The sequence below is a fragment of the Ovis canadensis genome, chromosome 7, assembly GCF_042477335.2.
Source record: "Ovis canadensis isolate MfBH-ARS-UI-01 breed Bighorn chromosome 7, ARS-UI_OviCan_v2, whole genome shotgun sequence".
In the NCBI taxonomy this organism is placed as follows: Eukaryota; Metazoa; Chordata; class Mammalia; order Artiodactyla; family Bovidae; genus Ovis; species Ovis canadensis.
The window spans coordinates 26378698-26394275 of NC_091251.1; the positions used below are offsets into that span (position 1 = coordinate 26378698).

The 15578-nt window shown below is 49.3% G+C and overlaps 1 protein-coding gene and 1 long non-coding RNA gene across 3 annotated transcripts in view; one reads left to right on the forward strand and one right to left on the reverse strand.

The window, feature by feature from the left end:
- Positions 1 to 375: 375 nt before the first annotated feature.
- Positions 376 to 10464, reverse strand: LOC138443325 (uncharacterized). The gene is made up of 2 exons (XR_011258070.1): positions 7483 to 10464; positions 376 to 673 (listed from the first exon to the last, which is right to left on the reverse strand). It is a non-coding gene; the product is annotated as an uncharacterized lncRNA (long non-coding RNA).
- Positions 10465 to 10777: 313 nt separating this feature from the next.
- The window catches only part of SMAD3 (SMAD family member 3), a 127281-nt gene continuing 122480 nt past the window's right edge, over positions 10778 to 15578 (forward strand). Inside the window, exons 1-2 of one of the 2 annotated variants that reach the window (XM_069595468.1) lie at positions 10809 to 10861; positions 11175 to 11571. In XM_069595468.1, the coding sequence (XP_069451569.1) occupies positions 11366 to 11571 (206 nt within the window). In that variant the 5' untranslated portion in view covers positions 10809 to 10861; positions 11175 to 11365. Of the gene's footprint in view, positions 11572 to 15578 lie in introns of both variants that reach the window. The other variant, XM_069595467.1, reaches the window with a different exon arrangement.

Below are 15578 nucleotides of genomic sequence, written 5' to 3' on the forward strand. Positions count from 1 at the left end.
AGGCAAGAACACTGGAGTGGGTTGCCATTTCCTTCTCCAATGCATGAAAGTGAAAAGTGAAAGTGAAGTCGCTCAGTCGTGTCCGACTCCTAGCGACCCCATGGACTGCAGCCTACCAGGCTCCTCCGTCCATGGGATTTTCCAGGCAAAAGTACTGGAGTGGGGTGCCATTGCCTTCTCTATAATGAATTAATTATTAAGATTGGCGCAAAAGTAATTGTTGAAATTTGCTGCTTGATATTGGGATACTTTCTTAAATAAATGTGATTTTGTTATATATCATTTTAATGCACATTTCTTTCATTTTTTTGCTAATAACTTATTATTTGCTGTTTATACTTATTTTAGACTAGGTAAATGATATTAGACAAAAAGCAAATTTGAGCAATTTTCTTATTTGAGTTCCAAATGTTTTGTAAAGCAGCAGAGACAGCTCACAACATCAACAAAGCATTTGGCTCAGGAACTGCTAATGAATGAACAGTGCAGTGGTGGTTCAAGAAGTTTTGCAAAGGAGACAAGAGTCTTGAAGATGAGGAGCACAGTGGCTGGCCATCAGAAGGTGACAACATTCTCTGGTTGTTCAGCACTTGAAGCAAATTCAGTTCAGTTCAGTAGCTCAGTCGTGTCCGACTCTTTGCGACCCCATGGACTGCAGCACGCCCAGGCCTCCCTGTCCAGATTAGAAAGGTGAAAAAGCTTCATGAGTGGGTGCCTCATGAGCGGACCACAAATCAAAAAAAAAAAAATCATCATTTTGAGGTGTCATCTTCTCTTATTCCACACAACAACAACAAACCATTTCTTGATGGATTGTGATGTGAGGCAAAACGTGGATTTTATATGACAACTGGCAATGACCAGCTCAGTAGTTGGGCCAAGAAGAAGCTCCAAAGCACTTTCCAAAGCCAAACTTGCACTGAAAAAAGGTGATGCTCACTGTATGGTGGTCTGCTGCCAGTCTGATCCACTACAGCTTTCTGAATCCCAGTGAAACCATTACTTCTGAGACGTGCGCTCAGCAAATCAATGAGATGTACCAAAAACTGCAATGCCTGAAGCCAGCATTGGTCAACAAAAATGGCCCAATTCTTCTCCACAATGACATCCAATGGCATGTCACACAACCAACGCGTCAAAGTTGAATGAAATGGGCTATGAGGTTTTGCCTCATCCACCATATTCACCTGACCTCTCGCCAACTGACTACCACTTCTTCAAGTATCTCGATAACTTTTTGCAGGGAAAACGCTTCCACAACCAGCAGGAGGCAGAAAATGCTCTCCAAGAGTTCACTGAATTCCGAGGCAGGGATTTTTATACTACAGGAATAAATCAACTTATTTCTCATTGGTGAAAATATGTTGGCTTGCAATGGTTTCTGTTTTGATTCATAAAGATGTGTCTGACCCATAATGACTTAAAATTCATGGTCCAAAACCACAATAACTTCTCCACAATATTTTAACAATAACCTTTAATAAATAAACAGATAAATGCACAAATAAGTCCTAAGTATGAGCATAGAGGTATGAACAGGATAGAGGAGGAAAGGCTTTGTGAAGTGGGTGCTGCTCCAATCTAGACTTGGATGGAAGGTGTGTTCAACTAGTTGAAGGGGTGGAATATGGAGATGGGAGGGATGGAGAGGACACCAAAGTCAAGAAGGAGTGGTGTGAGCAAAGATACTGTGGTGTGAAAAGCCCAGGGATATTTGTAATGTGCCTGGAGAAAGGATGTGATGTGGGTGAAACAAGAGAGTTGAGGGAGAGTTGACAGACTGGCCCCATCACTCAGCGCCGTCACTCCATATGAAACACTATGGATCTGTTCTCTAGAAGTGTGCTGTCCAACAGGGGAGCCACTAGCCACACACGGCTATTGAGCACTTGAAATGTGACCAGTCCAAACTGAGATGCAAGCATAAAGCACACAACAGATTTCAAAGACTGCACAAATATAGAGATAATTTTTATAGTGTTTACATGTTAAAAATTATATACTGGATATGTTGGGTTGCGTGCATGCTACGTTGCTTCAGTCATGTTAAACTCTTTGCCACCCCATGGACTGTAGCCCACCGGGGCTCCTCTGTCCATGGGATTTCCCATGCAAGAATACTAGAGTGGATTGTCATTTCCTCCTCCAGGGGATCTTCCTGACCCAGGGATCGAACCCCCATCTTCTGTGTCTCCTGCATTTCAGGCAAATTATTTACCACTGAGCCCTATGTTGGGTTACATCAAGTATTATTAACTCTACCTGTTTCTTTTTCCTTTTAAAAAAATAACAGCCTCAGTAACATTTAAAATTACATAGGTCACTTGCATATATTTCTACTGGACAGCACTGCTGTAAACAACTGAAATCATTCTTTATAAATTACTGAAAGCATTTTTTTACAAAGCAGGGAAATGTAGATGCAATTTACACTTCTGGAGTGCTCACTCTGGCTGCAAGTAGAGAAGGAAGACAATTTGAAAATTATTGTAATAATTAGTGGTGAGCAGTGATAGGGACCTGAATTAAGATGGAGGCTGGGTGATGGGAGGCAGATCCTATAGGGTTTGGTGGCAGATTGGATACAGGGGTGAAAGAGGGGAGGAATTTCTAGGTTACTGGGTGATTGGAGACAATGGTGATGCCCCTGAGGATGGAGGGCTGAGAAGCAGATTCACAGAGGAAGCTGACGACCTCAGTTCTGAACATGAACTTGAGATGACTGTGGGCCTCTAATTCCAGGTGACAGTTTGAGACTTGAGCTCAGGAGAGGGGTTGGGTTGGATATTTAGATTTTGGGGTCAGTTTTGAAAGATCAGGCAAGACTCAAGCAGAATACGATCACCCAGGATGGTTGTTTTTGTTTAGTTGCTAAGTCATGTCCCTTTCTTTGAGACCCCATGGGCTGCAGCATCACTCCTGTCCTCCACTACTTCCCAGAGTTTGCTCACACTCATGTCCATTGAGTGAGTGATGCTATCTACCATCTCATCCCTTCCTGTCCCCTTCTCCTTTTGCCTTCAGTCCTTCCCAGAATCAGGGTCTTTTCCAGCATCAGGGTTACACAGGGAGAGAATGTCAAGGGAAAGCAGCAAGTGCCTGGCCCAGGGGAACATTAGCACCTATGGGAGGGCAGGAGGAAAAGATCGAAAAGTGTTTCCTTGTACTGCCTGCCAATAGCACCGCCCTGTGATCCCTCTCCCCTATACTCAGAGATCTTTTAGTAGAGACCCTATTTCACTTTTTGATTTCAGAAGAAAACAAAAAATGTCACAGCAAAAGCTGAAGCTCTCTTGAGTGGCTCTTGATGACTAAGTCAGATGTCAAGAAAAATTCTACCCCAGATTCAATCTCACTTTATAAAGCCGTTAGGATACAGCTGGTACAGTAGCTTTTCAGGGGGCCATTTGGTAATGACTCCATAAGTAGCCGTTCTCCTTCTAGGGACTTACTGTAAGAAAATAATCAGAGAGACACACAAATGCATATGTACAAAAGTGTTTAAAGCATCACTTTTTATAGTGCTGAATAAAACTGGGAGCCACTTAACTGTCCACTTGTGGGAAAGTGGCTTCATACATTATGATAGACCCATGTGAAGGCTGCTCCACATGCATTCAAAATAGTGGAGTAACAGAAAAAGGTGTTCATGATATAGTTAGTGAAAAATCAGGGGGTTGTAGTGTGATTGTCTCTAGTCTGTGGTCATTGTTTGTCCTCATCATGGTTAAGAACAAGGACTGTCCAGCAGGTATCTTGGCTTGTCTGAGCAAGGCCAGTCTCTGAATGTCACCTCATCAAGTCTCAGTGTCCTCTTCTGGAAAGGGCAGGGTAATGACACCAGCCACAGGCAGCTGCAGAAACTAAGAGTTAATCTCATTCATGTGAAGCACTGAGAGCAGGGCTTAGCATTTGTGAGACGTCAGTATGTGTTAGCCTTTATTATTACTTTTAAAGACATCTTTATTGAGCTGTAATTCACTTAGCATACCATTCACCCACTTAAAAATGAACAAGCCAGTGGGGTTTAATGTATTCAAAGAGCTGCGCAACTATCACAATAGCCAACTTTAGAATATTTTCATTCCCCCAGAAAGAAACTCTGTACCCCTTGGAAGTCACTCCCACCCTCTACCAAGCCCCCAGCAGCCTGTGACCTACCTCTGCCACTGTAGATTGGCCTAATCTGGGCAGTTCAGAGAAACGGAACCCTATAGTATGTGGGCTTTAAAACAGCAGCAACAGCCTAACTCATGTCTTGAAGCTGGTGTCCCACCCTCTGGTCAGACTGAATTGCTTGGGAGAGGGACAGCTTTTCCCATTTCATTCCTTCAAGGTCTGAGTCGACCCCAGGAGGTTTGTTTCCAGATGCTGGGGTGTATCTAAGGGACAGAATATTCTAGATATGTATGTTGTTTTGTGAAATGAGGACTCTGTTTCTCTTTTAACATGGCCCATGTTTGACTACACAAAGGCACTAACAGACCACCCGACCCCCTGCCCCTAGCATCAGTCACCCTCTCAGACCTGAGCAGACAGTCCAAACCACCCCTGCCTCATTCCCTCCAGGATCCACATTCCCTACCCTGGATAAACCCAACGGTGCTTTCACCCTACACATTGCTGTCTTTCTTTAAAATCTTTATTTAAGTTGAGGTGTAACTTAGTATCTTCCATTCATGTACAGTGTAAAAATAGCTTGCCAATATATTAAAAAGTAATTTAAGGGCATACAGTCTCACTGCTCCTCTAGAACTGTATTTTTATTTCAGCACACCACTCCTTGTTGGCTGTTCATATGCACGTGTGCTTTTAAAAATAAATGCAATTATATGACCCAACAATTGCTGCTTTAGGGCCACACTGTAAACTGAACTCTGGACCGAGGGAAATCCTGGGCCTGAGCCAAGGCCACATTTGTGACTCTTATTATCCCAGAAAATAGGAAAGAGAAAACATAGTGACCTCCACAAATATACACTCATACATGGTACAAAGACAAAGACACAGAAACACATGCACCCAGGAAGGAAATTCACACTGCACATAACCGTTTCACTTAAACATATGGGGCTGGGCTCTGTGAAATAATGTGATCTGAACAAGACAGATCTCAGAGGCATGGGCGGACAGACATTTAGCGTACACACACCTGAATCTCAACAACACCTGTGTAAACACAGAGTGATCAACACACCAGGACATACACAGGTGGTATAATCAAGTACACACACACGCACACAACTGTACACCTACCAGGATCCTCTCCTGGCCCCTGACTCCCAGGCCTGAACACTGGGAAGGAGCTTCTTCAGGAAAACCCAAAATAGCTCTGTGAACCCTGCCCTGGGCTCCAGCCGCCTGCCCACAGGCCCATCCTGTCCTCCCTCAAAGCCCTGGCCCCATGCCTCAGTCTGTACCCAGCAGCGGGTAGCAATGCCTACCCCTGAGTCCAATCCCTCACCCCAAATCTCCTCCTATCAGACCTGGCCTCTCACCTTATCATCCTTGGACCCAACACCCGAATCCTACACTCCAACTTCCCTACACACAACTCCTGTTCCAGCTCCCTTCTCCCAAGGACTGTCTATAATCAACCCTAGGAACCTTACTCTGGGGGCTCTGGAGACAGAGGGTCCATGCTGGGCTGGCAGTCAGGGGTCAGCCATCCAGTTTGGACAATAGCAACTTAAATTCTTTAGTCTGTGGTCCCTCCTCAGCAACAATAGGAACCATTTTTGGGGACCGAGAATTTCAAACAAGATGCTATCCTAGAAGTCTCTGCCCAGAGCCTGGCCTAGAGCAGACCTGCAAAGGGTATTGGTCCCCGCACCCTCAGTTCCCCGAGCTGTCAGGCGGGGGCAGCATCCGAGGCTGCGGGTTCCTAGGGGTGGCCCTGGGGCAGGCATTTTAAATAATTTTGACTGGGTTCTCCAAATGCGAGAGATCCCGGTCATTGGTTGGAAGGTGCTGGGAAGCAAAGGCTCTGTCTTGGTTTATTTTGTGGTGGTTTAGATGCTTTGTCTTTCTACTGATTGACTGACTGGATGCGCCGTGCAAGATCTTAGCTCCCTGACCAGGGGTAGAATTGGCACCCTCTGCATTGTGGAGTCTTAACCACTGGGCCACCAGGGAAGTCCCAAAGACTGACTTTTGAGAGAGCTAGAGAATAGTTAGGCTGCTGAGTACATTGTACTATGGCAGCTTAAGTGCAGAGAGTGAGGTTAACAGATTCCTCAGTACCACACAGTACTTCATCATTACAGACCCATGGATGTACTTATTTTCCCCCTCTAGTCTCCCCTCCAATTCCCATATGCTTACCCTCAAACACCTATTCTGTTGTGTTCAATGTGTATTTTTTCTATTTTTATTATGGTAAAATATAGGGAACAAAATTTACCATTTTAATCATTTTAAAGTGTATGGTTCTATGGCATGGTTGTACAATCATCATTACCATCCATCTCCAAAATTTTTTCATCTCCCCATCTCAAATGCTGTACCCATTCATTTCCTTCCTCCCCCCAGCCCCTGGCAACCACCATTCTACTTTCTGTCTCAAAAATTTGACAGTTCTATGTACTTAGTGTAAATGGAATCATATGGTGTTTGTCCTTTTGTGACTGGCTTATTTCACTTAGCACAGGGTCTTCAAGGTTCATGCTCATTGTAGCATGTGACAGGATTTCTTTCCTTTTTAAGGCTGAATAATATTCTATTGTATGTATAGACCATATTTTGCTAATGCATTCATCCCTCAATAGATACTAAAGTTACATCCACCTCTTGACTATCAAGAATAATCCTGCTATGGACATGGCTGTGCAATATCTGTGGAATCTCTGCTTTCACTTCTTTTGGGGTATACACTCAGAAGTGAAATTGCTGGATGAAGTGGTAATTCCATGTTTACTTTTGTGAGGAACCACCATACCATTTTCCACCTTGCCACTAGCATTGCCCAAGGGTCCTAATTTCTCCATATCCTCACCAGCACTTACTATTTTCTCCTTTTTTAAGAGTAGCCATCCTAAAGGGTGAAGTGATTCAATGTGTATCTGTTTATATGACTTCTTTCAAAATGTATACAGTTGTTTTGTGCCTATGTAACTTTTTACACAAGTAACATAGCATTATTTCTGTCATTTTCTGTGTTGCTATCTTCACCTTGAACTGTTTTTAAGATACAGCCATTTTTCTCCTGTACGCAGAACTCATTGCTTATAATTTGTGCATAGTACTCTGCACTGAGCACCAGCTATATCCAAGTGTATTGAAAATGTTCTGAATGCTTGTAGAAAGCTCTCTGCATGTGTTGTTTGATTCCTTACAGTGATCTTAAGAGGAAGATTATTATTATTCCCATTCTATCAGGAAACTGATACACAGAGTTAAGGGACTCGCCTGAAGTCACACAACTGGAAAGAGGAGACTAGACATTTTAACTCAGGTCCATTTGGTACCACAAAGAGAACTCACGTGTGTTAAGGGCAAAGAAAGAGGGCTAGCTGCAGACAGAGGCTCCCTCTCAGGTGAGGGCATTCTGCTGAAAGTTCTAGTCCTCACTAGATCCTGACTCATCTCCAGGTTGTGAATCACCTCCCTTCACCAGATGTCACTTTATGTCTGTGTAAAATGAAGACAGGAACAATTTTCTTGCTCTTTCGAGATTCACCACGTATTGATTAAACATCCTTTAGCTAACAGAAAAATCATCAGAATTGAAGGCAGGTGTTTGTTTCTTTCCAGTGTTCCACCCGGGAGCCATGCCAAACACATGAAAATCTTTTGGCGAATCTGCTTGTGAGGCTCCTCCCCCATAGGACTAACTATTCCCAGAAAAACGGAGGCGCTGCCTCCGGCCCCATCCCACCTCTCTTGAACTTTGTGCTTACCCCGATGAAAAATTAACTGGGCTGATGTTTCCTTTCCAAGGACAGCCTCTGCAGAAGCCGGCCTGGCTGGGCCCCAGGAGCACACGTGCTAGAACAGAGTTCCTCTCCACCCAGAGCCGCCCACCCTCTCACCTGCCAAAGTCAGGGGAATATGTGGGGTTCTCGGGCACCCAGAGGAATCTGCTCCTTAGCCCTCCAGTTTTATGAAACTGGACTGATTTCTCTAACTCTTCTAGTGGAGAAACTGAGGCCAGAGGAGAAAGGAACGCCCAGACAAGTCACTTGTTGGCCTCACACGTGGAGCCAGCCCTGTTTTCTGCATGCACCAGCTGTCCACCGAGACCAGCAAAGATAATGCAGGAGAGCAAGCTTCAGCCACACTGACTGCTGACTAGTCACTGCCTCCTTTCAGGAAAACGAGAAGGCTGACCAGGGGGCCCTTCCCATGTCATGATTCAGAGACTCGGGGACATGCCAGGCCCTTCTACTACCTGCAAAACTCAGATCTCTCTTAGGCTTCTCACCTTCATAGTATACACTACACTTCACTACACATGGCTCTGCCCTGAAGGAGAACAGTTGTAATGCCTTTTCTAGATTCATAAGAAGAACTGTGTGCTTCGTTCTTACAGCTGAGAAAATAGATGCTTGGTGGGGTGAAGGGGTTGAGAGAGCCAAGATTAAAAGCCAGGTCAGTCATTGATGAAGCTTGAGGTCTTTTTGCTGGATGCCTCTCAACAGTGGGACCTGCCTGATGCAATGTTCAGGTTAATATGAACGGTTTACACAAGGGCCCGTTTCTCACAGGCACACATCTCCTACCCCTTGGTGCTTCTTTAGGTTGAGAGGCTAGGGCCCTTAGTCTTTCATTTCAGCATTTTCAGAAATGAGTAGGATGGCACATGGAGGTGCTCTGTAGATGTGCGTGTCTAACTGAACTCTGCTCCCCACTTCGCACCTTTCTCCATGGCACTAACAGTGGCTGTATTGACTGTTGGTGAAGCTTTTCACATCGGACTCCCACAACCACCCTAAGAGATTGAGAGGAAAGCTATCTCTAGCCTGTTTTCCAGGTGAGCAAACATTTCTTCTAGTATCACAATAGTGCACCTGTGTAAAGAACGTTGGTTTTGCAGAGCTCCATCTGTGATGTCACCTTCTACCTCTACAACTCTAGAAGGCAGCTAGCTGGGTGCAGTGTGGGCTGAGGCCTCAAAAATCACTGGTCTGTAGCCTAACTCTGCAGCTAGAGCTCTCCAGTATTATAATCTCTGGGCCTCGGGTACTTAAGCTGTAAATGGGAGACCAGGGACATCTACTTCAGGGGTCACTGTGAAGATGAAATCAGGGGGCAGCACTTTCTTCATTCTACCTGGAATGAAGAAAGCCATCAATAAAAGTCTATTGCCTTCCTTCCTTCTCTTTTTCGATGAGAACTGGAGGAAGGGAATAAAACCAGATTATAGTGGCTGCTGGTTAGTTCCAAGGACCGGCCAGGAATGGGGAGCAGGTCATTAAGCACCATTTGGGGTTCAGGGGACTCTCCTTTAAGGTCCAAGCAGGCAGAGAATTAGAACGAGGGGAGCCCTGGGCTCAGCCCCAGCAGCTGACAGACCTGCCAGAGCTCATTTTCTCCTTCCAGGCAGGGACCCCTGCAGCTTCTGGGCTGACATTGTGGATTAGGCCACACCTCACAGGGCTCTGTAACTCCCCACCCGCTAGAGGGTTTGCGGATCACTTCTTTCTCACCAAGGGAGTTTCCTGCTGTTAAAAACAAACAAAGGCTAAGAGGTCTGGTAGGGGAGGGGCTGCAGGAGAAAGGCCCTGGGGGCCTGGGGTAACTCCTGACAGCCACCGAGTGAGGGGTCTGTGGGTAGACGCCCCTGAATTGTGTTCGTGGAGAGAAAAGCCCCAGAGCGCCCCCAATATCCTGGTGTTCCTCTGCTTCCCACCGAAGCTAATTTGGAATATATAAGGTCCCCGAAGACTGCCCTTTTGCTCCACTTGTTGCGAGTTCACAGCTTTGAAAACAAAACTCTCTCCTATTTTACTGGGTGTTGAATTTCGGATACTTTGTTTCCCATAGGATTCCAGCACCCTGTAGTGAAACTTTTCCTCTACAGATAAGTTCTAAGGCTCCCCCATTCATTTCTTCCTGAGCTTAACGAATGCCTCTGAGGCCCATTTTCTGCGGGGCACTTGATTCCCAAAGGTCCAAGGGACCCCTGACTCCAGCTATTATCCAGGGAGTCACTGGGGTCCCCAAATCGGCACCTCTGAGAGCCTCTCCCTAATCCGGCCCTGGGGCTCTAAACCGGAACGGTCTCTCTGGTGCGAGAATAAAAACAGCCCCCCGAGTCCCCGGCGCCGCCACGGCCCCTGACCGGGATCGGCGCACCAGCGTCCTGGTGCGCGCCCCGACTTCCTGGGCCTCAGCCTTCCGCGCGTCCTCCCTCGAACCGGGGTCCTCCCAGGAGCCCACCGCCTGCCTGTGGCCAGCCCGCTCTCGTTCGTTCGTGCGGGTCTAACCCTCGGGCCCGCCACTCCAGCCGAGTTTCCTGAGTGTGGGTTCCGAGAGCGGACGCCACGACCCGAGCCCGGCCCTCCCGCCAGGGGCCCTTCTCGCCGCTCCTTTCCCACGACTTCCTCCCGGCGTCCGCTGGACTTCAGGTCGGGGCCGCGCGGGGTCCTGCGCGCTCCAGCCCTGGCGGCCGCTGTCCCAGGTCGCCCACGTGGGCGTGCTCCGCGCCGGGCGGGGGAAAGGCCAGGAGCCCTCCCGGAGGCTGGGGGTTGGGGGGGGGGGGCGGCGAGCAAGGCGCCCGCAGGAGGAGGCGGCGGGGCGCGGGGGAGGAGGCGGGGAGCCCCAGCGGCAAGGGGGCGGTGACAGCGCTTGGAAAGGAGGCTGCACGCGGATTTGCATGAAACACAGACTGGGAGCGGGCGGGAGCAAGAGCGCGGCGCACGCCCCGGGCCTGCCCAGCTAGCGAGCGAGCCGGGAAGGAGGAGGGCAGCGGGGAGGCGAGGCTGCCGAGGCGGAGGGAACTGCGCATCAAAGCGAGCGAGGCGAGCAAAGTTTGGCTGGGGGTTGGACTTTCCTTCCTGGAGGCGGCACCCAAACAGCCACCCCGTGCGGAAACCCAAACTTTCTTCTGCCACTCCGGTCCCCGCGGCCGCCGCCTCCGCCCCGCGTCCCAGGCCTTCCCGATCTCGCTTCGCTACTGCCTGCCCGCCGCCCCGCCGTCCTTCTCCCCGCCGTGGGAGACGCCCGGGGCGCAGGGCCGCGCGCCGAGCCCCGCCGGCTGCAGCGCCGCGGCCGGGCCTGGAGAACCAGCAAGTTCGCCGAGAGTTGAAGCGAAGTTTGGGCGGCCGCAGCCGGCCCGGGCTGAGCTCCCCGCTGCGCCCCCGGCGTCCCGCCGCGCCTAGCCCCGCCGGGGGCGCTCCTCGCAGCTCGCGCGCCCTCCTCAACCATGTCGTCCATCCTGCCTTTCACGCCCCCGATCGTGAAGCGCTTGCTGGGCTGGAAAAAGGGCGAGCAGAACGGGCAGGAGGAGAAATGGTGCGAGAAGGCAGTCAAGAGTTTGGTCAAGAAGCTCAAGAAGACGGGGCAGCTGGACGAGCTGGAGAAAGCCATCACTACGCAGAACGTCAACACCAAGTGCATCACCATCCCCAGGTGGGGGCTGGAGGGACCTCGGGGCGCGCCCGCCCGGCCCCATAGCGTGGCGGGGCCGGCCTGGTGGGACTGGAGCAGGAGGGATTGTGTGTGTGTGTATACGAGGGGTGGGAACGCAGGCAGGAAGCGGGTGAAGGGGGACCCCAAACAAAACCTTTTCTGGAATTGCAAAGATTCAGAGCCCGGGAGTTCCACGCGGCACTCGCTCCCCTAGACCCCGCATTGGCATTTCACCTCCGGGAAAGGGGGTGCTGCAGGATGCCCCCCCCCCCCACACACACACCTCGGGGAGATGCGGGATAGAACTTGAGGCCCGCTTTGTTCGGCTCCGCGGGCCCGAGCCCCTCCTCCGCCGCCGCCTCCCGCCCCCGCGGCCCGCGCTCGTGGAGGTGGTGGTGTCTCTCCCTTTCTTTTCTTCATTCCTGTCCCCCCACTTCTTTCCTTCTCGACAGGAATGCAGTCCGTACAGCTGGGGCTGTGGGTGAGGAGCGGGAGCCTCGTGATTGACAGATTCCTTCTTCGTTCTCTCTTTGCCTTCGGGATTAGCATTTTTATCGAGTATTTTTAGATTCGGTTGTGCCAGTCTCCCGCCCCCTCCGCACACACGCACTTTAGTTGCAGCGGAGTGCTCTGACTTTCAAATGAGAGAGATAAGTGGCGGAGAGTGGGGTCTTCTCCCCCGCCTCCCGCGGCTGTTTTTTGCCCTTCTTTCAGTCTGAGATTGCGGGTGGGTGCCGAAAGGAGGGGGTTTGGAGCCGAGGAGATAACAAAACGCACCCTGAAGTGGGCCTCGCATCGGCCCTCGCATTCCTACGGAGCCCTCCTTCCCAAAGCGCTTTGCCATCTGTCTGGACCTCCTTTATCCTCCACTTCGCGCTAGCTAGGTCTGGCAGGAGCTCACAGATGGCTGATAGAAGGGGTCAGTGACTTCTCTCCACTCCCCACGGCCTTCTCTTAGCTTAGCTGCGCCTGGCTGGAAATTGGGATGTGTTGAGGGGGGAGGTATCTTAGCTTTCTGTGTCTCCCTCTTAGCCCCCTTTGAACGTCTTAATTGTGTACTGAGGGAGAGTCTGTGTGTGTGAGTAGGGGTCCCTGGCTGTGGAGGAATGAGCAGAGGGTCCCCGGGGCCAGAGCTCCACATAAATTGTCCCTCCTGATGCTGGGCCAGAAGTGGACTCCGTCCTTGGCCACCTGCTCGGGGCAGCTGTACGCCGGCCGCCAGCCGTGTCAGGCAGGCACAAAGCAACATCTGTCCACGGAAACCCAGAGCCGGCCTCCTCTGGAAATAAATGCCACATATGGTGGGAGTGCGGACTTGAAAAATAATAATTTTTTTTCTTCAAAACTGGGTGGGTCCAGTCAATAAAGCGGGAAGGAAGGTGGTGCTGTCTGGGAAGTGTGCTCTGGTGTATGATGGGGAGCTGGAATTGACTTCAGAGGAGGTGGTGTGATGTGATGGTCAGGGAGCCCGAGGTCCTGGTCTCAGCCCTGGTTCTTCCTTCTTTATTACTTTAGGTGAGGGGTAGGGAGTAGGGTAAGTGAATGTCATACTTCTCCCTCCTGGAGAGAATCTGCCTTCTTACCTGCCTGAGGGCGCTGAGGACAAGTGCTTTTTTATGTTTTGAGACAGAAAAAAAAAAAAAAAAATCAGTATCCAGTATAAAACGAACAGCTGCATGAATTGTTTCACAGTTTACAAAAGACTTTCATATGCTTTTAGGAGATCAAGAAAAAGAAACTCCTGGAAAATAGATAAGGCGATTAATTAGGCCTAAGACTGATCCCATTTTCAAAGTTGAGAAAACTCTGGAGGAGAGAGGTGAAAAGGCTTGGCATAGCAAAACATGCCATTCTGACCAAATGTGCCCCTTCTGCTTACCATGGCTCCTCTTCAGTTTGAAGGGTCTGAATACATTCTTTGCTGATGGCTACAGGGTGGGCCCTGGGATCTTTGGTAGTAAGGCTGCCAGCATCCTTTGGGCTGGTGACAGCCTGGAGGAGAGGCCTGGCTCCCCCTTGCCTTGGTAGGAGTTTGCCCTCTGGGAAAGCATAGCTGTGGCCTGCCTTTTCCTCTTCCAGTGTTTTCCGCAGCCTGGGGCATATGGACACTTGGGTTGTTCCTGAGAGTTCAAGTAAACTCAGCCTTCCCATGGCTCTGTGAGGACTAAGCCATCTTCTACCTGCCTGGCAAGGACTAATGCTGAGGCACATTTTTTTCCATCTTTTTCAGTTAGGGAAACCCCGTTACTTGGGTGGATCCAGACAAAGTGGATTTCCATCCTTGGATTTTGTGCCCACGCCTCTGGGTCACCTTGTCTCCCTTGGCAACAGCGGCTGCTGTTTTGCTCGTGGGCAGAAAACTAAAGGCCACGTCTTGGGGAGGTGGCTAGCTGGCCTCACATGGGTGATAGCGGTGTGTCTCCAAGTCTCATAGGTTGTGGGGTTGCTTGTCAAATTGTCTGCTCTCTCCTTACAGCTTTTTATAACGAGGTCTTTGGAAAACTGACAAAGGGAAGTGTTTCACCTAGCTATCCCACTGTGGGTGTGCAGTGGGGCCCTGGGTGCTTAAAAGTACCCTACAAGATCTGGACTTCACAGTGTAAGGAACCCTTAGCCTAAGGAGATTTTCTCCAGCTTGTTTTGGCTAATACAAGGTCATGAGCCGCAGCAGCGCTGTCTAGCAGTTAGAGCTGTGTACTGGAGCCCCCCAGATTGCACACATTCTTCTGTTACTCCTGCTCCAACTTGTCTCAGTGATCAAGAGAGCTGGAGTGATACAGGCTTACAGGTTTCAAGAATGTCAAAGAGACTGGTGCCAAAGCAGTGGCAAGAGCCTGATTTAGATACACCGGTAGAGGGGCTATCAGGATTCTCTGAGGTCTGGCAGGATGGTCAGAACTTCAATGAGTTGTTTAACAGCATCCTCCCTGTCATCTGTTATCCTTCTTGAGTACCTGAGTCCAGCTGCAGGTATCTTCCTGGCCAGTTTATAAGAATGGAGTCATAGCGTTTGCCAACAAGAGGCAGAGAAGGTGCGTGTATGTTCTATCAGGGAGAAGGAGCCAGGCACACTTAAAAATGACTCTTCTGATGGACACTGATAGTTTGTATTTCTACTAATGGGACCCATGCTGTGGCCCACTTGTTGAGAGCTGGACCAAGCTTAAGACCTTGTTTGTTTGGAAGGTAATTCAGGCTTTCTTGTGTCAGAGCACCAAGTCCAGAGGAAAGTGGCTGCGGAATTTAACCAAACATAAGGTCTGACACATACCTTTCTGTGCATCTGTTCTTTTGGTGTGGCCTCCTCCTGCTATCTGCCTGGACTTTGCCAGGCTGGTCTCATTGTAACATTTCTTTCTCAGGCTTCTGGGGACAGACCAGGGGTGCAAGAGTGGTAGCTTTAACACCCTCTCCATTTCAGCATCTCCTGTCCTCTTTTCTCTCAGTTGCAGCTCAGAGCACCATTCTTGTGTGGCCCATTGGAACCCAACTCACGTGCAAGCACCTATCCTCTCCTTTCTCTTGTTAACCTCGATTAGAGGAGTTCTGCACAAAGGCAGGAAAGAGAAGGAGTCTGCAGGACACTGGGTAGTGGACTGTGGGGCTGACTTAGAGCTATGGCTGAACCTAGGAGCCACTTGACCTTCGAACTTTGGAGCCATGTGGAACCTTCGAACTTGCTCCTTGCACCTAGGAGTTGAAGACAGCCCCTAGCTCACAGTTCTTCCCACAGGATGGGATTTTGTGGATTCATAGGTATTGGCCCCTCCCATGTCTGAGTCAGTATTCCGGGAAGTGGGGGAGGATGTGGAGATAAACTTGAGATGGTCCCTGCCTGTGACAAGCTTACACTTGAGTAGGAAAACATCAACAGGACATTATTTGTGTCTATTTCTTCTTCCCAGCCATCAGAGGGAATATGAGCTCTAGTATGGAGTGATGTTTTTGGGGAGCGAGGGGGATTATGATATGTTTTTTAAATATTTAGAGGTCGCTATGTTAGATAA